The sequence below is a fragment of the Melanerpes formicivorus genome, unplaced genomic scaffold (assembly GCF_026170545.1).
Source record: "Melanerpes formicivorus ecotype bairdi unplaced genomic scaffold, bMelFor1.0.p_v2 SCAF_22, whole genome shotgun sequence".
Classification (NCBI taxonomy): domain Eukaryota; kingdom Metazoa; phylum Chordata; class Aves; order Piciformes; family Picidae; genus Melanerpes; species Melanerpes formicivorus.
In genome coordinates, this window is record NW_027142374.1 from 12,601,164 (window position 1) to 12,624,348 (window position 23,185).

General features: G+C 40.8%; 1 protein-coding gene across 3 annotated transcripts in view; it reads right to left on the minus strand.

Annotated features, from left to right (window-relative positions):
- Positions 1-23,185, minus strand: part of AFF2 (ALF transcription elongation factor 2) — a 438,357-nt gene that overhangs the window by 151,932 nt on the left and 263,240 nt on the right. For all 3 annotated transcript variants that reach the window (XM_068152207.1, XM_068152206.1, XM_068152205.1), the window contains exon 4: positions 1,739-1,783. In XM_068152207.1, coding sequence (XP_068008308.1) covers positions 1,739-1,783 — 45 coding nt within the window. The remainder of the gene's footprint in view (positions 1-1,738; positions 1,784-23,185) is intronic.

Genomic DNA, 23,185 nt, shown 5'->3' on the forward strand with positions numbered 1-23,185 from the left:
TAACAACCCAGGAGGATAAAACCCTACATCCCAGATAGGAACTAGTGGGTAGAAAAGCTGCCTCTAGAAAAATCTCACTGCCAAGAGGGGACCACAAAGTCAGAGTGTCTGTGGAAAAGCCCATCTTACATTTAAAGTAAGGCAGATTTATATGCAGCTGGTGCTCACTCCCCTTTTATTTGATACATGATCTTGTGGCAATTAAGTCATGCTCAGTTTGGAGTAGTTGTTTTAATTTTCTCTATTCAACCACAGAACAGAGCTCCCAGGAAAAAAATGTTTATGGGTCTTTAACAAAATTATGAATGATGAGCAACGTAGTTTGGGGGAAGAAGGAGGAATACTGTGGGTCAGTCTGTGAGTAGAAAAATTAAGGCAACTGCACCTCAAGGGAGGAGGGATATATAGAATCATAGAATTGTTTTGGTTAAAAAAGACCTCTAACACCATCAAGTCCAACCATTGATCTAACACCTCCATGGCCATTACAATATCACAGTACATCAGAGATTGGAAGGAACCTCCAGAGATCATCGGGTCCAAACCCCTTGCCAAAGCAGGATTGCCTTGGGTAGTCCACACAGGAATGCATCATGGAATCATAGAATCAATAAGGTTGGAAAAGACCTCAAAGATCATCAAGTCCAACCTGTCACCCAAGACCTCATGACTACTAAACCACGGCACCAGGTGCCATGTCCAGCCCCCTCTTGAACACCTCCAGGGTCAGTGACTCTACCACCTCCCTGGGTAGCCCATTCCAATGACTGACGACTCTCTCTGTGAAGAACTTTCTCCTCACCTCGAGCCTAAACTTCCCCTGGTACAGCTTGAGACTGTGTCCTCTTGTTCTGGTGATGGTTGCCTGGGAGAAGAGACCAACCCCTACCTGGCTACAACTTCCTTTCAGATAGTTGTAGACAGCAGTAAAATCTCCCCTGAGCCTCCTCTTCTCCAGGCTAAGCAATCCCAGCTCCCTCAGCCTCTCCTTGTAGGGCTTGTGCTCAAGGCCTCAGGTTTTGAATGTGTCCAGAGAAGAAGACTCCACAACCTCCCTGGGCAGCCTATTCCAGTGCTAGGTCACCAGACTTGGCTCCTGGCTCCGTTAAATTTCATACAACTGACCTGGGCCCATTGATTCAGCCTGTCAGAACCTCTTTACAGAGCCTTCCTACCCTCAAGCAGATCAACACTCCCACCCCATTTAGAGTCATCTGGAAACTTATTGAGGGTGCACTCAATTCCCTCATCCAGATCATTAATAAAGATATGAAAGAGGAATGGCCGCAACACTTAGCCCTGGAGAGCACCACTAGTAACTGGCTGCCAAGTGGATTGAACTCCATCCACCACCACTCTTTGAGCCCAACCATCCAGCCAGTTCTTAACCTAGCAAACCAGCCACCCATCCAAGCCATAAGCAGCCAGTTTCTCCAGGAGGATTCTGTCAGGAGGATGTCCTGAAGAGACTCACAGGGACTGAGAGTTTTAGAAAGCACAGGGATGTGTTATAAATTCTCACTGAGACAAGCTGGCAGATGCAGAGTATTAGGTCATCTGACTTTGCTCACTAAGGAGCACCCTGGGCCTACCACTTGGCTGTCTCTTTAATACAGCCTCACTAATATGTTATTATTTAACTACAGTATTAAAGACAGCCAATAACCCTTCTCTATGAAAGATGAAATAACAGCATTATAATTGGACAAAAGATAGAAAAGCAAAGGGTATTACTCACCCGTAATATTTCTTCCACACAGCTGGAGTCATTGGGAAGGGTAACCTAGGTTTAAAGAAAAAAATTAAATGTTTAGTCAGGTGCTGGATGAAAAGGTCAGTGACTACAGCCACACAGGTGAACAGCTAAAAAGCAACCATCTCTGTCTGAAGACTGCTGGATCCACACTTGCTGCCTACCAAATTTTCTAATTCAGATCAACATCAGAACCCATTTTCTCAAAAGTTGTTTGTTTTTTTTTTCTTCTGCACTGCTCTGTGCTATTAATGACACTTTGAAGCAATAAACTACTCTGATTTCCTCACAGTTGAGAACTGGAACTAGCATTGCCTGAAACTTCTGTAATTGACTAAGATCCCACTGTTACTCCGATCGGCAGCCTTCAGAGAGAAGGCGAGGCTTGGTTCAAGTTGCTGCACTCTGCAGTGAAGGACAGAGGTGATAGCAGTTAAGAGAAAGCTGTTATCATCAACTATCTTATCCTACAGCTTAATAGGCTGACAGCCCAGGCAGCTCTTAAAATTTAAACATATACTGTAGTAAAATAATGGTTGGACTATAAGGGTGGCTGCTGATTTTGTTGTCCCTCACTTCATGAGCCTGTTGCAGGTTAAGTATCCTCTGAAGACTGCACAGCATGTGGGAATCCACCTGGAGAGGCTTGACATATATTTCTTCTCCCCCTAGGAAGATGTGATATATCTATGCACACACCATAGCCATGCACACACACAGAGTGGTGGCTTTACAGCTTCCAATTGAAAATATTCATTTAAGGTGGTCTCACAGCATTTGCCACAATCCGTCATTCCAAGGACAAGGAAAGAGCACAAACCTTCTAAATACTGGGAACAATTACATAAATAACAGGCAGACATGACCTGTATGTACAACCATTTCGTAGCACCTGCAGGTAGTTATGATGGATTCTTATCATGAGGATATAGCAGAAGAGGAAGAGATCACATTCAGGAAGGTGCTGCAAAAACAGGGGCTTTGTACCATAAATATTCAGCGAGCGTTTTCTGCCTGACACTTCTACCTTATTGCCCTTGATAAGCAGTTTGGTAAAAGACACTCATGACTAAGCCTAATCCCTGTCATCCTAATCTGCTATAGAGCTTGACCAAGAGTACCGACCATGGCTTTCCTACTACTTCAGCCAGCACTAAGCTTCAAGAATAAATATAAAAGTTAAGGACCTATTAGATCACCAAATTCACTTTCTGCTACTGTAGCACATTTCCCCATATCTTCTAGTACTCTGGCTAGGCTCACACAAAAACTGTAGGTAAATAGGTCTCCTATCATCTCCATTAATAAAATATAGAATGGTGGTGTAAACTATTTGGCTCTTTTTGTTAAAATTTCAGTGTCACGGTGTTTTTTCTGTAGAGCTCCTTCCAGTACAGTAATTCGTTAGTTCCTTTCACATCTACACCAAGCCCAGACATGCAGAGTCATACTCCATTTTCCTCAAATGCTGTATCTTCAACTTTTCCCTTCTTTCCTGTTAAACAAGATTTTCCATTGCTTTGGCTTATTTCATCATTGTTCTCTGAATTTCCAAGGGTTCTTCAATATCTTGGAAAAGAAGTACTCAAGAGAATATGGCTACACTTTTGGGATATCAGTGATTTTTATCTACTTCAGCAACTATAGATTATCATTTTCCCTAATACATCTTAAAAACATTCAACTGATCAAAAAAAGAGCCTTACCTTTTGTACCCAGTTGCTACTCAGCTCAAATTCTACCTAACAAGAACAGGCTGAGAATTTCTAGTGGATGGGCAGCACTAAGTGCAATAGACATGCAGTCCATCCTCACACCACATGACTTGATATTCCAGCACTTCATTGGCCTTCCTTCATTCCCCTATTTTTCACTTAACTAATTTTTCCCCCCCTCTGCATACTTGTAGATCCTTTGATAATCTCTGTTTTCCACATCTCATTTCAGCTCTCCATTCAGCAAGGAATACAGTTGAACCAAAAGTTTAACAAGCACGGGTATTACTACAACATGCAGTGGCATAGTGGGAGTACATATGTCTTCAATAGACTCTTGATCTTCTTTTCAGTGAAAAATTAGTGTGCTGGAATATGAGAAAACAAAATAAATATCCCCCAATAAGCTTGCAGTGTACACACCAACCACAAAATCTCTCACAGCAGTAACAGAAGCAGCCCAAAATTTAGTTGAGTGAGTCTGACTGGGAAGAGTGAGAGAAGCAGAGGTACAGAAGCCCACTCTTTAACACGCCTCCCTACCATTACACAAGCCATTTTCAATGGTTAGCTGGGATACCATGTGTTTTCCTTTTGTTTAGAAATGTCTTGTGGTAAGTGTCCCTGATTATTAACATGGGCCAGAGCATGCTTTTAGTTGTTTCACAGTCCTCTCCCGATTCACAACCCTGTTTAAGTTTATGTTATTTCAGAACTAATGGTGATAATAACAATAAACATACCATTTTACTTTAATAAAGACCACTATATATTATGCAATCACAACCAGCTTCTACTGGCAGCACTTGCTAATAACTTTAAATGCTCATGCATCAATTTAATTGTGCTAATGGCAAAGAAGATTTTAACGGCTTGACAGAACTTTTGTTCCCTTTGGCATTGCTTTGTTTTGAATCACTGGTATTAAAGTAATGCAAGATGTCAAAGTGCTGTGATTGTCATATAGGGAGATCCAAGTAGGAGCTAGCACAAAGAGGAAAACATTTAGATTGATGCAAACATTAAAAGAATAATTATTACAACATGGCTATCAGAGAGAAGATCAATGTAAGAGTCTTTCAGTACATTACTATTAATGGATTTCTAAAGAAATGAGACCATTTTTCTAAATTCATGCTAGAGTTGCACATTCTAAGAGACTTGAAAGGCACAGATCTATTAGAAATGTACTCTGTCCTGGAAAAAAAAAGAAAAGAAAAAACCAACCTCTCCATCTTTCAAAGTGTGAATCAAAAATTGCAAGTTTAATTGTCCATGAACGCTTGCATTCAGCTAACAAGTGCAAGCAGGCCCACACGGCACACTACGGCATCCAAGCACAGATTCATCAGGACAGAATGAAACAGAGCAGATACAATATTCATCACCTCCTCAAGTGCTAGCATTATAACAAATTGTTATTAGAATTGCCATTAATAAAGTGCCACATTTCTCCTGTAGTTTAGTCAGGATTGGACCATCCATCCCATACTACTATTTTCCTAATCTAATAAAAATCAAGTCATTTAGGACCTATTACATAATTCTCCACCCGCTCTCCTCTTCAGCTTTCATCAGGTATCAGATTGTAAAAAAAAAAAGGGCAGGGCTTGCATTTGTGCATGCTTCTCCTCCTCTGTGAGCACCACAGTCTAGCTGAAAGGACAGATTCCAAGAATCTGGCTTCCATAAGACTGAGTAGTTGCATCTCACATCATGAGCTCTTCTCTTGGCTGGCAGTGCATTCATGAACCCCAGACTGAAGAACAGTGAATAGTGAATATTACATAAGCTGCAGGCAGACATCCTGAGGTAATAAAACTTCAATCAAACCAAAAAGATTTCACAACACTACATGGTACACTGAAGTTATCTTCCAATTTCATTTTAATTTGGCAACACTCTTTTGCGTCAAAACACTTCATGTTTGCTTTGAAATATTGCTTGCTAACAAAAAGTATAAAGGAGAAAAAAAGTAAAGGTCAGATGGTCAAAATATTCCACCTAATACAAGCTAATATTATAAGTCTCTCTGCACATTTTGGTCTCAGAAGAAAGAGAGAGAGCTTAAATGATGTGGAACCAAAGGTTTGATGTATGGCTCAGTGCAAAACTTTAAAGGGAGGGAAGGAGGGCAGAAACCTAAGAGTGCAGGAATAGCAGCCCTTAATGTTATGCAGATCAAATGACACTGGGTGAACGGTTACAATATCTGATGAGTCATGTTGATCTAACCTTCTGTTTATTCACTCCACAGTTTCTTGACCATTCTTACCTCCTGGACAATTTATAACTAGCGTGTGCTCAGATATTGTTTTTGAGGCACAGAAAAATCATATGCAGTCTCTTTTCCTTGTAATTTACATCTGACAGCAGGCATTTCTCAGAAATGCTAGCAACAAAATCTTCCAACAGACTTGTCAGAATAGTTCTGAAAATTCAAATGTAGTGTCAGAAAGCAGAAACACACAATGAATAATATCTTTGCCAGAACTGACCGACTACATTTTCATCTGGATGAACTGTTCGTGAACAACCCCTCTAGCTTTATTGATGCACAACTGGCATTCAACAAGTAATCTTCTTGTCCTATCTTTGGTGGTTTTGGGGTTTGGTTGTTTGGTTTGGGTTTTTTTGTTTGGTTTTTTTTTGTAAGGTAAATGTAGCATGTTAAATAAAAGTAGGAACCCACTCTCATTTCTTGCACATAAGCACCTATGTGCTTACACATCAAGAGCTCAGCTTTCATTGCCATCACCTTAATCAAGGAACACATTTTGACTCTGGAGAGATGAAGCTCACACTAGTGTTTACTTCTTCGAACATAAATTGATTTTTCACTTGCTAGCATGAAAAGATCCTGTGCATGAACCTTGATTGATCATTTCCAGTGTGCACTATGCAGTGATAAGAGGAAAACACTTAGAAAACCAGAAGCAGCAGAACCAGGGCTGTCAGCAGAAGCCTCACACTATGAATGCCTTCAGCTCCTGCCAGACTCAATAATAACAGAGGGTGCTTCTTTTTTTTGATTAATACAAGTGGGAAATTGATTGGGCAGTACTAAGAATAGCAGGATTTCCAGATACTAGACATTGGACTAGGTGACCTTTGAACATCCTTCCAACCTGTACAAACCTATGATTCAATGTTTGCAATATGCTCACTACTAATCTAAGAAGATACAATACCTCACCTGTGCTTAACGGACTACACATCCATGCCCTTCCAACCCCAGCTTTCCTTTGATTGCCAGCAGTGATTCCTTGCATGCCTAGGCTTCATTTTGCCTCTTCAGTGATTTCCTACACCACTTCTGGACTTGCTTCTTTTCAGATGGCAGCCTGTCCCTCAGCTGCCATCAGACTACACATTTCTCTTCTGCAGGATGACTGTTTCACATTTACTTGAAATAAACTTCACACCAGTGCTCAGAACCCACTTTGCAAACCTCCTTGGGTTCTTCCACAATTCATGCTTTTGTCTGTTTCCTATCTTACTAATGTTACGTCCCAAAAGGGTCATTCACGTTAAAGACACCTAAAACAGACGTCAAATTGATCCCACTAGCTGGGAGGATCTTGGCTTTTTCTTGCTAACTTTAGGGTAAGAATAGGAGCACGAAAAGCACAGGCAAACTGAGTGGTATTTTTTTTCTGGTGTATTTGATATTCATAAGGTTATCACCAACATATATTAGGACTGTATGTTTGAGGTCTGGAGAAAATGGAATGAAGTCAAACATGGTGGTATTAAAAAAAACACCCAACACATAAAATTGCTCCCTTGGTATTCAAATACATAAAGTTTTCACAGGGTTCTTAATTCTCAAGGGAGCCATTTGTGGGTCCCAAATAATGTATATCCACTGTTTTCTTTTAGTACCTCCGCCATCCTGGAACCAAAACTCCATGAGAAGACTACATTTCCCATTATTTCAACCCCCAAAATATCTCCTGGGGCTTATTAAAAGGTCTGTGAAAATACATACATCATATATATAACTAAAAAAATTAAGAGTGAAAGAAAAGCTATTTCCTAAAACAAACTACAGAGAGCTGCTCCTGTGCTTCCCTTTAATACAAACACTGCTGAAGCAGTTTTGTCAACCATGAAAGTGGGAAAAAGTTTTAAGAAGCAGACCAATTTAATTCTTTTGTGAAGCTCAGTCAGTCTGGTCTGCAGTCAGAGCTGCTCTTACAGTGGTGGATGAAGAAGTTTATGTCTCTTCCCTTGAGTAAAGCACATCAGCCAGGAAAAACTACTAGTGTGGTCCAAAACATGACTGAATCAGGCTGCTGATGACTCCACTGAACTTCCCAAAAGGTCTCTGGTTCAGAAGCCCAAACTGCCCACGACAGGTACCTTTAGTTTCATACCAAAGCCAACAACTCTAATATGCTTCTCTCCAGTCACATAAGAGCTAGACAAAATGGTGCAGTTATACCAGGCTGGGGCACTTGGGTACAAATCCACAAATCTGAAGGAATTATAGTCTGACTTCCCTACAATGAACTCAGATTACAGTGACCTCCCAGTCAGAGCAACCCCAACTGCAAAGACAATGTTTTCCATTGGCATTTAGTTCTGCTACAGCAACTTTTAGACTAGACTGACCTGGATTTGACAATTACATTTTTTCTTGTTCTTCCCAGTGCATGCTGTATTTAGCCCCCTTTTTTTTTTTCCCTTTTTCATTTCTTTGATGTTTTCTTTTAACAATACCATTTCAATGTTGATCAGCATGAAATAGTCTCCATGAAAGCACAATATGCTGATGTTCAATTTAAACTCAATGGTTCTCCATTATTTTCATGCAGTAAATTGCCAAACTCTATTAGAGAGAGAAGTCTGATAAAGTGATCGCTCAGTTCAAGGTCTCCTGGGAGTTTTTTAATGTAGGTAAGGCTGTACAGTTTACTCATGGAATATTCTGAATGTAGTATTTAGAAGCTCACTGTGATGATAACGCCAGAGTAACTGGTAATGTCAGTATTCAGCCAGGCCACAACAACTGTAGCATCTGCAGTACTTAATTTGTGACCAAAATAGTGTCTTGCATAAAGGCTGTTAGAACCATTTAATATCAGTGAAGAGCAAGGAAATTTAGAGCTTCCCATTTCCTTGTTTCCTTTGTTTGTTTGGTTGGTTTGTTATTTCTTTGTTTTTGTTTTTTAATTAATTTATTTTCTCTCTGTCCCTCCACATCCAATGACAGCAAGTACTTATCTGCTTACATAGAGTAAATACATTTTCATATGTGCCTTGGTACTTTCACCTTATTCTGGAAGAGGTTACCTTATACATTTCCACTCAATTGATGATAAAAGGCACCCTGACCTAAAATTCCACCATGCACCTGTCCACTTGAAACATCAAAGCCTGACTAACACTCTCTGGTGTGGTGAGAAACACGGTGTGGCAAGAATAAAGATCAAGTGTCTGTTTCTTGTCTTACTTTCACAAGTGTGAATGAAATCTAACTCCTCTGAGGACAATGAAGCAGTATAAGAGGAGTGTAAAGGTAGATTTGGCTTCCAAATCTTTGCCCTCAGTTAGAGGGATGTAAATTAGACACCATACTTATTGTCAGTGTAACTCTTTGAGTAGAACCTCTTGGAAATCATTCAAAATCCCTTTACTATACAGATATAGCTGTCTAAATTTAAAAGAACTTGGAATTTGATCTCCTTTAAATCCACTTCACATTGGTGGAATTTGGTGTCTGTTCCCAGTACGCACCAGCAGGATAGCAAGCAGCATCAGGGAGGAGTTTTGTAACTTCATGCTAAAATAGTAGCAAATTCACCCGGTCAGACTGTGACCTTGGTGACCTGACTAAAACTTGCTCATGTCAGGGAAGTTGCATCAGTGTAACCTGAAGCATCATCTGACCTCATGAATTCAGGCTGTAACATTTTGTGTAGGGTTTTAAAGAGGAACCTTTTTAAGCATCTATATCTGACAATACCTTTACTGCAGCTACAAGAATACAGGGGGTGACTGTGGCAGCTCCCTGTTTTCACTTTGTTTTTTGGAGCAGGTATGAATGTCCTCACTGAAAAAATGTACTTTGGGGTTTAATTTGAACAGCAGTTTGCACAGCTGCAAGGCCAATGCTGAGACTCAAATTAATTGCTCAGAGCTTGTTTGCAAATCAGTTGTTCTCATACATCCCTTCAGTACAGTCACAACTTGCAGATCATGTCCTCAGACTGTCTTCAAAACAGAGGGCCAGAATTCAAAGGGCAAGGACATGGTCTTGCCCAAGGGGAAACAAAACTAATGTATTTTAAAATATCTTAGGGTTTAAATACCCAAACTGTCTCCTAGCAAAACTAGTCCAAACTCACTCATTTTTTACATAAATTTAAATCAAGTAAATTAATTTTCTATAGGAAATAAAAGGAATTTTCCTTCATTAACAACAACAAAACAGCAAAATGAATAACTGTTTTTATTGGGACTGGATCCAAATTCAGACTATGTTAAGAGCCAGATCCTATATTCACTAAATAGTAGGACACATGATTATCCCAACTGCCACTGAATGCCACAAAACAGGAGCTAAAATAACACTTTCTGGACAGCACGGAGCATAGAACAAAGAAAATCTGATTTGAATGGGATCTTTATGGCCTCTCTTTTAGTTACATTTCTAATTAAAATGCTTTGATCTATTAATGCCAAGGGATGCTGCTAAATGTATTCAATGCAGAAGTTGCATACTTTTCCTGAGCTCCCCAAATCTCTCAGATCTGCGTGCACTTACACTTAGTGCAGTTAAACCGCTCACTAAAATGAAAAGATATCTAAGAATAACTCACTTCCATTAGATTTATAAATCACATTAATTAATTCTACATCTCCAGTGGTGTAGAGACCAAACTCTAATGTGAGATCTAATTAAAGAAAAGGGGAAAAAAAATTGGAATTGAAACACAGAAGTAACTGTTTAGCCTCAAATTAATGAGGCGCTATGCTAAGCAAGAATGTCCATAAATCCCTAATGAGGATTTTAAACACATTAAAACTTCCTAATACAAAGTGTTTGCCTTCCTTTTATCCAATAACAAATAAGCCAATAATTTTCTGCCTCTAAATGACACTATTAACTGTCATGGCATGTTTTATTTGACAAACCCTCCATTCAAATACAGTAAAACCAATTAATTTGCCTGCTGTGAAATGTGTTTCTTGATAGCTTTTATGTGATTTTTCTTCTCAAAGAAATGTAAATAGGAGGTCAATGTAGGTGCCTGATTTTGCTTAAAAATACACTGCAATAACTATAGATTTTCTAGTCAGTTTGCATTTCAAATGAATTGAAAGATAACCTCTGTTTTCAGGTCATCAATCAAATAATGGTCTCCTGATAAGTAAACAGTTACAGAGTAATGGTTTTATTACTAGGGAAATGGTCCCGTATTTGAGCCCTGATAGTTGTGAAATTACCACTTTGCTCTGTCATAAATAAGGGTTGGCAATCAGGGAGCTTGGCCTCCCTGCCTTCCACAGCAGCCCAGCCAGGGCCCAGCTGCGGCACCCACCCACTGCCACGATGCACCAGTGTCCTGCCAGCACGGGCCACCCCCTGGTTTGCCACTGCAGTTAAACTCCACATCTTAAGCATGAAGATGGCAATGTATGACCTTTGTTTCTACTAAGAAAAATCTATAGAATAAGAGACAATTCCGTGGTTTCAATGGTCCCCTGGACCCCACTTGGTAGATCTCGGCACAGAAAGCAAGATTATATTACACTGCCCCACAATTAAACTATTATCTGAATCTCCAAAGCTCTTCTAAGGTTTTGTCAATGGGAAGATCTACTACTAAAAAGTACACATCTTATATTTCAGAAATACACCTTTTTTATGAGTCTGTGGCCAGCATTTGAACTGAACAGCACCGTAAATTGAAGGCAAAATAGAAGATAATGCATGGCATGCCATGCTTTATGGGGCTTAACTGAATGCCAATTAATCTTTACAACATATGTGCAGTCCCATCAGCTCTTGCATCACGATCACACGTGGAGACTGTGGTTTCTTTGCCTTAAGATGGAAACACACCTTGAAAAAACCTCATGACACACCGCATACACACAAGGAGCAGGGAGTTGAACAAAATGAAGATGTGCACCAGTGCAGAGAAGGATATAACTGCTCACTTATTTAATTGTCTGCAAGAGATTACCAACCAGAACTGGATAATTTATGTAGCACACCATGACAGCTGACTTCTAATTTGCAATACTTTGTATGTGTGTATTCAAATAGTCAAAGTAAACCTGCAACCTTGCTCAACAAAGCAGTGCCAAGACCGCCTAACATGAGGGGGGCAGGTGAGAAGTGAGGCAATTCAAAGGCAGCAGAAGTGTTCTGCAACTCTGTTGGCCATCATGCCCATCACTGAAACACATGACCCCAAACTCTTAGGTGCTCCTTTTTCCCAACAAAAACTTCTCTTACTGTTACTAGAAATGTTAGTCACAGTGACCCTCACCACAAGGATGTCTGGAAAAGCAATTTAGATATATGCCTACATATTATTATCCTCTAAAATTATGTAAGTACATATTCAAACAAGAGAAAAATGCATTATGCAAATATCCATGTTTTGCTCCTATTTAATAAGCTTAGGAATTGAATTGCAGCATTTTCAAAAAGTAAATTGAAGAGACTCTTTATCTTGCCTGAACAGTGAGAAAAACATGTTCTTGAAATGCACTCTCAGCTAATAAAAATTCCCAAATTAAACTTTAAAAAATATTTAAGAGAGAACTATGCTTGACACAGTCAAATATCAAGAAATCAATTTTCCTGATGGATACTGCCTTTTAAGCTTAGACACCACTTATTGTAACCTGCATTTTGCTCGCCTTGCAATCTAGTGTTCCTGAAGCCTGAATTTAGCCCCCTCTCCAAAATGTGGCCATCTGCATCTAATATTGCTGATAAAATTAAATTAAAAAAAATACATATATTATTTGCAAAGGATCTGATATGATATCCCACATCAACAACTTTTACATCTACTTCTTAATCGAGACATTGAATTGGACTAAGACCACCTGACATTATTTCACTTCTGACCTTTTCAACTGTCAAAGCAGACAGATTTTTATCCTACAAGATTTGAGCCAAAGCCTCAAAGGTGCAGTGCCAGAGCATTAATCCATTTCACTAGACAGTCATTGAAATTATAATTGAAAGTTCAACTTACTTTAGCATTTTATGCTGAAATACTTCTGGCAGCCCAGGGCAGAAAGTCGAAATCTGGTTTCCAATGGAGACCATTTCCAATGGTTTCTAAATGTTGGCAGCGAAATTCCTTATTGTCAAAGAGATCATCAGATGCTGGCTTCTATTAATTTACTTTCTGTGACTGCTGCTCACTTCAGGAAGCCTTACTATACCTAAGGATGTTGACCTGCTGCCGGGTCCCATCAGAAACAGACTAGGAAAGACATTGATTTATTAGGAGACTGAGGACTCTTTGGGAAAATTCCCTACAGCAGCCAGGGCAGATCCCATCTCTCCATTTATTCTGACTAATGACATCAATAGAAAAACAAATCTGCACAGAAGATGTAACACAGATTTGTACAAGCTCCAGACTTAAGCTAAATAAACTGACCCATGTGTATTACTCCATCAAGAGTAACTCCAGAATATGAAGGATCAGTAGACAGCTTTAGCTCTTCAGCAAAAGGCTCTCATATAGGAAAAAGGATTTTTCAATCTGTATCTGCAAATAACATCACCATTCTAAGTAGTTAGTGGCCTGTAAATCCTTTGTTCTGGTATTCTGGAGCTGCCCAGAGGTCTTTGGCCAGGAAGTTCCCTATAAATAATAGTTTATTATTCCTAGAGCAATCTTCAAATCTACCTAAAGAGGCATTTAAGTTAGCTTGGAAGATATACTTAATTAAAATCCTAATTTCTTTTTTTCTTTAATTTTAAAGTTGGGGCTGACTTCACCCCTTATTCACAGCATCTTATGCCATTCTTGGCATCTTATCCAGAGGCTAGAAAGTTTTCTTTTGGGGAGCTGGAAGGGGGAACAGGGAACATGAGGTCTGTTATGCAATGATAGGTCATTTAATCAATATTTTCAAGACTACTCCTGCATTTGCTCTATAAATTATACTGTCTGTATCTGCACAAGGTCCCTTAAATCCTTAGTGCCAGAATATGAGCTCCTTAATTCAAAGCACTGAGAAATAATACTGCAGCAATGCATGAGCAATAGGAAGAAAATGGCCCTGAAGACCATATTAACTCTGTGTGTGTTGGGTCTCCTTGAGGTGCAGTAATCTCAAGGCTCAGCTCTCAAAGTCAGACCATTAAGGCAATGAGAACATAGACTGGCTCCTAGGCAATGCAAATCTCACAGAACAGCTCAATACCTTAGGGACATCAACAGTGCCATTATCAAATCTTCTGTACCCTTGGAGAGGTTGTCTTGGCTGCTGTTGCTTCAGCACCTTAACTTACTTTGCTGTTATCAGTTCTATCCAAGATGTTTGTCTCCTGCTCTGCATGTGTGTTTCTGCACAGGGGTGCATGTGCACATAACTGAGTGTATGTGTATTTCTTCTCTTCTGTCTTCCTACCTACATCTTAATGGCACAGATGACCTCACGACCTACGGACTGCTGCTAGTGTTATTTCACACAAAGACAGTGTGACCCTGCCTATGGTACACCTCTTTGAGTTGAGGTCCTGATGCAGCACAGGCAGCAATTGCTCTTCGGATCCCTGTCTGGACTATTCCCTTCAGTCTGATTCGCTGCACTGCACTCAAGCCATATACCCTGTCAATGACACAACAGGATCAAAGACACAGCCAGCCTTCATAAAAATGGACTGAATTTCACACAGTTATATTTTACAAACTCTATAGTAAATATTCTGACAAAATTTATTAAAGTAAAAAATAAAAGGATTTTGAAGCCACAGAGACAGAGAGGATTCAGGACTTGAGATTTTCATTCTGCTACAGATGTACTGCAACTGGGTGCCAATAAATTAACTTTGTTTAGGCATATCTATATGAATACAACCAGCAATCTACAACTAACCATCACCTAGCTACAGCAGGAAAGCAGTGGTTTGGAGATCCTCAGCAGCATGGTGTCATATAGGAGTGACAATATACACAAAGCCATGTACAACTGGAGATTCCTGACTGCTGTAAATGTCAATCCTCAATAAATGGTTTGACCTTTTTTATCTATTATTTCCATTTTATAACTGAAATCAGATCTGACACACTGAGCATTTCAGGGGAATAAATGCAGCTTGGGGATGACTTTGCAGTCTCATGTCTCACATTACACCCTTGAAATGCAATGATCTCCCCAGAAATACAATGCTGTCTTGGTACTTAAGCCCCAAGGACCTTCCAGCATCCGTTTGCTGGCTGACCTAACAAGCCAATGAGCCCATTATCAGCATGTCTCTATAAGCCAACAAGGTTTCTTTTAGTGGAACTGCTTAAAGCACATAGCAGCTTGATCTTAGAGAAGTTATTCTTCTGGCATTTAATTGAGATCTTCCATGGGCAGAGTCACCTTCTGGATGAACCCACTTCTGCACTGACTACACAGAGAAGTCAGGGTCACCACTCTGCTTAATCAGGGCATCACAGTTGAAGACTGAAAGTTAGGTGAATTAAATATGGATCACAAAACCCACAACTGAGCTGCAGCTCATGTGCCAGGCTGAACTCACAGTGCACAAATGGAAACAGAAGAGAATAAATTCCCTATGAGAGAGTGGCTTAGGGATCTGAATGCAAGACCTAGAGCCAGCCACTCTTGTCAAGCTAGACAATGAGCAATTTGTTGTCTAACAACAATTTTGAATTGGGAGGAGGAGGAAGAATTGCTTTGATTTGGACTTAAACCAACATTTCATAAACTTTTCAGGAAGTTTAAATTTTGAAAGTTCATTTATGATGATTAAAAAATATATTCACTGTGACAAAAATGAAAGTGTCTCCTTCTGATTCCAACCCAGTAAAACACTTTCATTAAGAAAGCAAAACAGAAAATGACAAGAACTCCAGAAAGAAACAAGAGAGAAATTGCTTTAAAACCCAGAAATGCTAGTTAGGGAAATACCTAAATGTCTGCTTCTGATTTTCACCATTTCCCAGCTTTTTAAAAATCCAATAATAATAAAATAATAGAAGCAGCAGTGCTGCTAAATTTGATCTTCTGCTGTCCCTCAAGTTGCAGAGCTGTATGGCTGAATTTCAGGCTTCCCTCACCCGCAGCTTTGCCAGTGGGATAACAGAAAATCCAGTTTTCCTTCCACATACAACTCAGCTCATTAAAAATCACAGAACTGTTACAGGGCTAAGGTGGGGAAGTACTGACACAAATGCCTCTGTTAGTGTGCTACCAGTAAGCTTAACAAAATGAAATGAAGAATCTCTCAGAAATTATCAAACTGCCACATTTTTCTTTTTGCATTGGCTTTTACAGAGAACAGCCCCACTTTAATTGGTTGCAGGGAAAAAAGCTGTCACATCTGAAATGGCCAGAAGAGAGAAAACGCTGGCAGAATGATGTCTTCCTAGGTGACGGTAGTCCAAGACTTAATTCCATGTGTCAGGCTAAGATAACACACAGTCATACTCATATGATCTCATCAGCCCTTCAGCAGACAGGATTTTACTTGATGTTTGGCAATATTATTTTAGAGATTTTTTATTAATAAGTTTGTGGAACAGACAAAGAAGGAAAAAATTACGTGTAAACCTTGATCTGCATACCACTGAAGGGGATATGCAATCATTATAATCAAAGTCATAATGGCATTATTAATTACAAGAGAAAAATAATAGGTAAAGAACCAGTAGAAATTCCACATGTTGGCAAAAGCATTTGCTGTGTGCTATCAGTGTTCCCATCTGTCCCTCTCCAACGTGCACTTCTGTGTAGGTATCCGGGCATCACTTGGGCGGGCCAGCAGCGTACCCAGCTTGGGCTGACACCTAAGGGTATCAGTCAACCTATCGGGGTGAAAAATCACCCAGCTGCGACTCCTGCCCTGCCACTCTGAGCTGCCTGGAGAGCTCCTGGCCTGCTGGCCTCCAGTGGGCTGGTATTTCAGACAGTGTTATGGTCCTCACTATAACAAAATTGATTTATGCTTTGCAGAAAGTCATTCCAGAGCTTCTTACCGACTAAAAGGGGATTCAGGGTCAGTTACCAGATCGCTTCCCATTTCTTGAGATGTTTGCAAGGATTCCAGTGCTCCTTTTCTGAATCTTTTTCCATAGGGACCCCAGGCAGGGGTTCCCCAGCAGCCTCAGAATAAACCTGACAGGGTTCCTGTTGCCTTCCCCAGCATCACCAGGGTTCACAAGCATAGCAGTACAACCTGAACTGCCTCCAACAAATTGCTCTTTGGCTCCATTTTGAACAACCTGTGAGCCCTAAGACTCAGGAGCTGGCTGCACCAGCAAAAGGGGTTGTGTAGGTTTGGAAAGTGTCCTTCTACACAACAAATGCTAAAAACTCCATTGTAACTTGACAGCTAGAAGCAAGGCATACGATTGTGCTGGAAGAAACCCCTTCTTAGAGTGGTCTGGCCAGGCCTGCAGGAGAACTGGCTTGTTGGTCCCACTGTGCCATGCATGGGGCCTCATTCCAGTATTCACAGAAAGGTGCTCCCACAGCGTACTGCCACTACAACCCAGCCCCTGCATGATCCCACAAACACCAAACCCAGCCTGAAGCCACCCTCCACCTGCCTTCACGTGGGGCCAGAAAAACTAACAATTAGAGCTTTCTTTTAAGCCATGAAAGCTTAAACTCTGTAAAGCTTGACAGCAACTTGCACTCCCAGCTAAGGCATCAGCATTTTCAAGCCTTGGGGAGACAGAGAGATAGTTGTGTGTTTTTATATATAAAGCCGTATGTATTTGTAAATACTCAGATGATTTCCATACACATTCACCAGCCACACAATGCAATAATAAATTATTCCAATAAATGGCACTACTCTAGGAAAGCAACAAGGATAAATATAATTGCACAAGGTTTAAACAGGATGTAAATCAGCATTAAAAAAAAAAAAGAAAGAAAAAGGCACGTTGACTTGAAGCTGTTTATTCCTAGAGAATCTCCACTGCTCTAACATTTCAGCAATAGCCTCCAGTCGCGAGTGTGCTGCAGGAAGTAACAGAGAGCAGTTCAGCAGATGAAACAAAGAGGACCTAATTACCATGCGAAGCACAACATCCTTCAGATGTGATGAGAAACGTGACTGCATGAAAAACTGGTCCTGGGGAAATTTCAAAATATGACCACCCAAGCATAAAGAAGAGAGTGGTGAAAACCAGAGAAACTGCAAGACGAGGCTATAGTATTTCTATACAAAGAATATTAGCTTAAACACATGCACATACAGATATTGTGTACAAACACAGCTATACACAGACACACTGGTACAAGGAAATAGGCGATGGTGGATGAAAGCTATAAATATATCAAAGCTTTCAAACCATATGCTACATATTAATAATAATAAAAGAATAATCAAATAAATTCTTTGTATGTTGATCCATGGAAATTCTTGAGGGAAAAAGCAAACAAACAGCCAAGTGCAGGAAAAACAGCCAAGCAGCCTGACAATCCAGTGCAATCCTTTTATTTTCATCATACTTGGTAATTTAATATTCATTTTTGCCTAAAATCCCACAGTTTGAACGTAAATAATTTATGAATATTGGTCGTGAAGTATTTGGGGGATTTTGGTGTGTTTTTCTGTGTGCTTGTTTTGTTTTCAAAGGAGAGGAACACAGATGATAAGCACTGACATCTTCTTGGAGTGAGGGAAATCCTGGTTCCCAGTTACAGGTAGCGAAGGTCGTGTCATTTGCACAAAGGTTCAAGGAGGTAATTTAAAGCCACAGCAGAGAAAATGCTGGCTTGTGCTGGGGCTGGGCTCAGCACCAGGGCCATGCTGCTGGCTCTGCAGCTAGCCTCTGACAGCTGCACAGAGCTCACACTGGTTTGGCACCAGTGCAATTGGGGGCACAGACATCCCTGTCTGCGATGCGAGACTTTGATCGCTAATTGTCATTACTCCCTCCAAAGTGGAAATAAACTCTGCTATTTCCAATTTTGAAAATAGCATGCCCTTTTGGACAACAAATTGCTAAAAAATTAGCATCTCCTGAACACCTGTTTGCTAGAGAGCCTGATCAAGACAGATGTTAACCTATTTGTTTATTACTACAACCCTGGACAGGGCAGGTGATGGTGATGGTCTTGAAAGGCTGTTCAAAGTGCAAAAACTGAGAAACAGAGTTTGCAGATTCCTTAGCACAATCAATGCTGCTCTTCAGACCCAGATTCCCTTTATCGATGACAGCCTCTCTCATTGAAGTGATTAGAGATTCTACATCTGTTAATCACAAAGAACATGACAACTACACCCTATCTATAGCTTTGATTTACAGCAATTGATGCACTATCATAATTGCATTAAAGCAATGATAGCTTTTGTGTGTTACCCAAGCAGACTAATTTCAATGTGGCTGCTTTTGTGACAAACTGACAAGGAAAATCTGACGCTTGAATTCAGTACTGATTTTAACCCGTTCAGCTTCCCCTATCTCCCTCTGCCTGCTAGTGGCAGAGATGAACCACTATTTCCGCCCTTATCAGTTTTAACCATAAGAAAACAGAAAGCTGACCCACGAAAAGAGAAGCCACATGATGGAGTTGTCTTGTGTATATGTAAACAGACTGACTATAAGTTTTTGAGAGCAACATCCCACTAATCTAATATACCAGCTCCTGTTGCTATGAGTGGGTGGGTTAAGCTTAGCCAGTATAGCCCTTATTTTGAATTGGTTTAGACTGCTTCCCAGTTTATATAGTAAACCCACTTGAACACTGATGCTTCTTTTTAATTTCAGGGGATTTGTTTATTTTTAGCCTGATTCCTGACAGAAATGAGACACCCACAGATTTCAGTCATGGGAGTCTGAAATAATGCATTGTGTTTGTGCTCTCATACAAAAAGGGTGTTCAACACACCCCTGCTGTCCAGCATCAAGGTCAAAAGATACGGAAACTCTTCGGAGTTTGAAAAGAAGGCCGTGGGGGAGAGGAGAGGGACCCTACTGCTGCCCCATTACAGGAAAAGCTAATAAAGCTCACCCTTTGTGAGATATCAGAGGATCCGCATGAGAGAGAGAGACATTACAAGACAGGCTTCATTAGCTCCTCTGCTCACAGAGTGACTTCTTTTTACAAGAGAACAGAAGATTTCAGTCTCCTGAGCTGAAAGAAAGCACAAGCTGGCAGGGAAGAATAAGATGAGATGAAAAGCAGGTTCTTCTTATCTCTAAATATTATCATACAAAGTATTGGCTTGCATCCCCCCAGCACATCCCACCTAGCAGCACTCAAAACAATGAGCAAGTGCCAGAGCTGCCGCTTGCTACTTGCGTGGAATGGGAACCAATTCAGGGCAACTTGCATCTTTTCCCAAAGCCTGACCCAATGCCAAAAGGCTGAGATGTGTCATGGATTTCTTGGAAGGCCTCAGTTTAGCTTGCAGCTCTGCCAGATGTTTCTTATGCAAGCCCTAGAGACTGCACTCTCTGTCTGACCCTCAGCTTCTATCCAAAGACCAGGATGATGACACAGGGACTCTGGGATACAACACACCTGACAGCAGGAAGCCATTTTATGATTCCCTATACCATCACCTCAAGCTGCAGGCACACAGCCAGCCACAGAACATTTTCTTGTGAGAGCTTTGCATTTACAGCAAGAAATCAAAAGCTACAAGTCTAATATGTCAAGAGAGATCAAGGACACTACTGATGGCCTAGATCTCTGTAATGGAAGCATCCCAGCACAACCCTCCATCACCTCTCAGTGTCCCCATTTATGCAGTTAAGTACTAGCAAGGGCAGCACTAGCACCAGATCTAGCACTTATCAAACAACAGGCAGGGATGGCACCACTTCTCCCCTCACTTTGAACACAAAGAGTAAGGCCTGGAGTGACCAGCCCATTCAACAGCCCTGAGGCAGGGCAGAATAGAAGGGCACAGGGAGAACTAAAGAACTGATTTCCCTTACATCAACATGAAGCCTCAGAATTAAAGATAAATTTTATTATATGGTTAATTTAGAGACAACACCCTGATGATTCTGAATACTTTGAATCACTGGGTATTATCAGAGCCTCTAGACTGCAGGCAGGTGTCCATGAAATACAGATACTTCATCTCTCCCTTCTCAGCAGAGATCCCCTGACCCACACAGTCTGTCCAGTTGCTACGTCCTCCTCAGCTGCCACCTTCTAAGAAGGGCTACTGAGAAGGATGCAGCAAGTTGCCTGGGATCAGCCCCATTAATCTGGCTGTAAAGTTGCCTTTGCTGCTGGAACTAATCATTTTCTCCCGATGACAGAGCACAGGAATGGACTGAACTGTATGTTTAGTTTGGGAACAGTTTAAATAGCTGGAAGGATGCTCAGCGCCAGCGCACGCGGAGTGTTTATTGTTCTAACTCGAAAGCCAATATATAAACACACATCTTTTTAAAAATCCACTCTTTTCCTTAAAGCCCTGAAAACCCACCCAGACTATTAAGTTTCATTTCTGGGATAAAATCTGTCCATCATTGTTGCATGCATGGCAGGTCCACAGCAGTGCTTGAGCACTAATTTCTTGTGCAGCTGCACTGGGCTTCTGCCTGTTCCCTCCATCCTGCTTAAGCTGCAGTTTCATTAATATCCAGCTACACACTCTGAGGCACTGGCTTGCAATTGTGTTGTGACCTAGCTAAACTGGCATACTTGCCCAGTCTGTCGTCTGGGGCTCTACTGACAAGTATCTACTGAGCTGCTAGGCACAGACTTAAGAAATTTGTGTGAAGCAGCTGCTGGATATTCTGCTGGATATCCAGCCTGGATATTCTGCTTCTGGATACAGCTCCCAAGAATAAACAACTGTTGTAATCACAGTAAAATAAATACTTTATTACAGTTGACTAATGTTGGTTCTAATTACAGTATCATTGATGTATTTTCCTATTAGAGGAAGATTTCCACTTACTCTCTTTTATATTTATTTACCCAAAACATAATATTCTGTGTGATGCTTGCAATTGCGCTGCTGCTGCTGCTCTTTTGCTGCCAGTTTTACAGCTGGGCTGTTAGGCAAAGTTGATCTCATGTGCTTCCAAAAACCAAACAGGTATCATCTTAGCACAGACAATTGCCCTCAAAAAGGGGCTCCTTCCTATGCCTCCTAGGGGCTAAATCCCCTACCACTGCTCTAGCATCTGAATGGTAGCCTTTCCCAAGGAGTTAAAAAGCTTTCTGGATCAGAGATATTTAGCTTTGTTCTGAATGCTGAATGCTGTGTCAGGAAACTCAGCTTAGTATTTTGGTACATATTGGTATATATTTGGTATGTATTTTGGCTCTTCTTTGCCATGGAGATAGCCTACAGATTACCACTTAGTAGGAAGAGAAAATAGCTATGAGTATTGTTCCTCCAAGCCATTTTTTTTCATTGGTGCTGCAGGGGAAAACTGCAACTGCTTAAATGAGGGAAAAAGCCAGAAGGTGAATAAGCAACAGATTTATTTCTGAGCCTATGCTGCCAGTTATCTGCAAAATCCCAATAATTTGTGATTCAGCTGCAATAATGGCATATATGCTGGTAAAGGTTAAAAAAATAGCCAACACCCCTGGTTCTTCATCCCTTGTAGCTCCCTGCATGTAAGCTCTTACTGACTGCTCCTCCTCATGCCACTCCCATGCATGTGTAGATGCTCTCCAAAGATGTGGCTAATCCAAGATCATGACCTGAAATCTTTACAAATACTGCCATGTCAGGAGTGGGAAATCAGAGCAAGTGTTAGTACTTAGCCTACAGTAAAACTAAGCTCAGCAAGAACAGGATGATGACAATAAAACTGGAAAGTGCAGTTTAACAACATAACTCCTTCAGCAGTGGTGACAACATCACATCATAACCTCAGCAAACAACCACAAAAATAGGTCAGTGAACCATTATGCTACAAGGGCCATCCCTAGAAGCATGCTTAAAACCTGCCAGGTCCTCTTATACAAGACTCAAGTTCTCTGGAAAAAACCCAAAGTAAAAGGTGGTTGGGAGGAGATTGTCTATTGATCTCCCACATCTTTGAGTGCACACCCTCTATGTGCTAGAACTGACAGTTATATACACTGAGACCTAATGTCTTCCCCCCCCTCTTTTCTTGAAAATATTGCCACAGCCAGCACTAACATGGAAAAGGGGCTCCCTGATGCACAGAAATTATGTATTAAAACACCTTCAAAGACTGAAGAAGTTTGCTTTACACTTGGCCTAGGTTCCTGGCAGACAAATCAAGCCAGAGGGAGAGACTGGGGGCACAGGAGTGCAGCAATTGCTAATCCATAGAACAGAGACAACATATTCAGGGACCAGAGAGGACCAGGAGTTTTCTGGAGGCTGCAAGGGAAACTGAAAAGTGAATGCAGGCTCTGACACTTCCACTGGCGAAACTGCCAGTGACCTCAAACACCAGTGACTCATAACAGCTACAACAATTTACACCAGCTGAAGACCTGCCCCCAGGAGTCCTGCCTTGCCGTCCCCTGCTCTTACTGCTAGAGATCGATGACTCTTACAGGTCAGATTTTTTGTTTTGTTTTG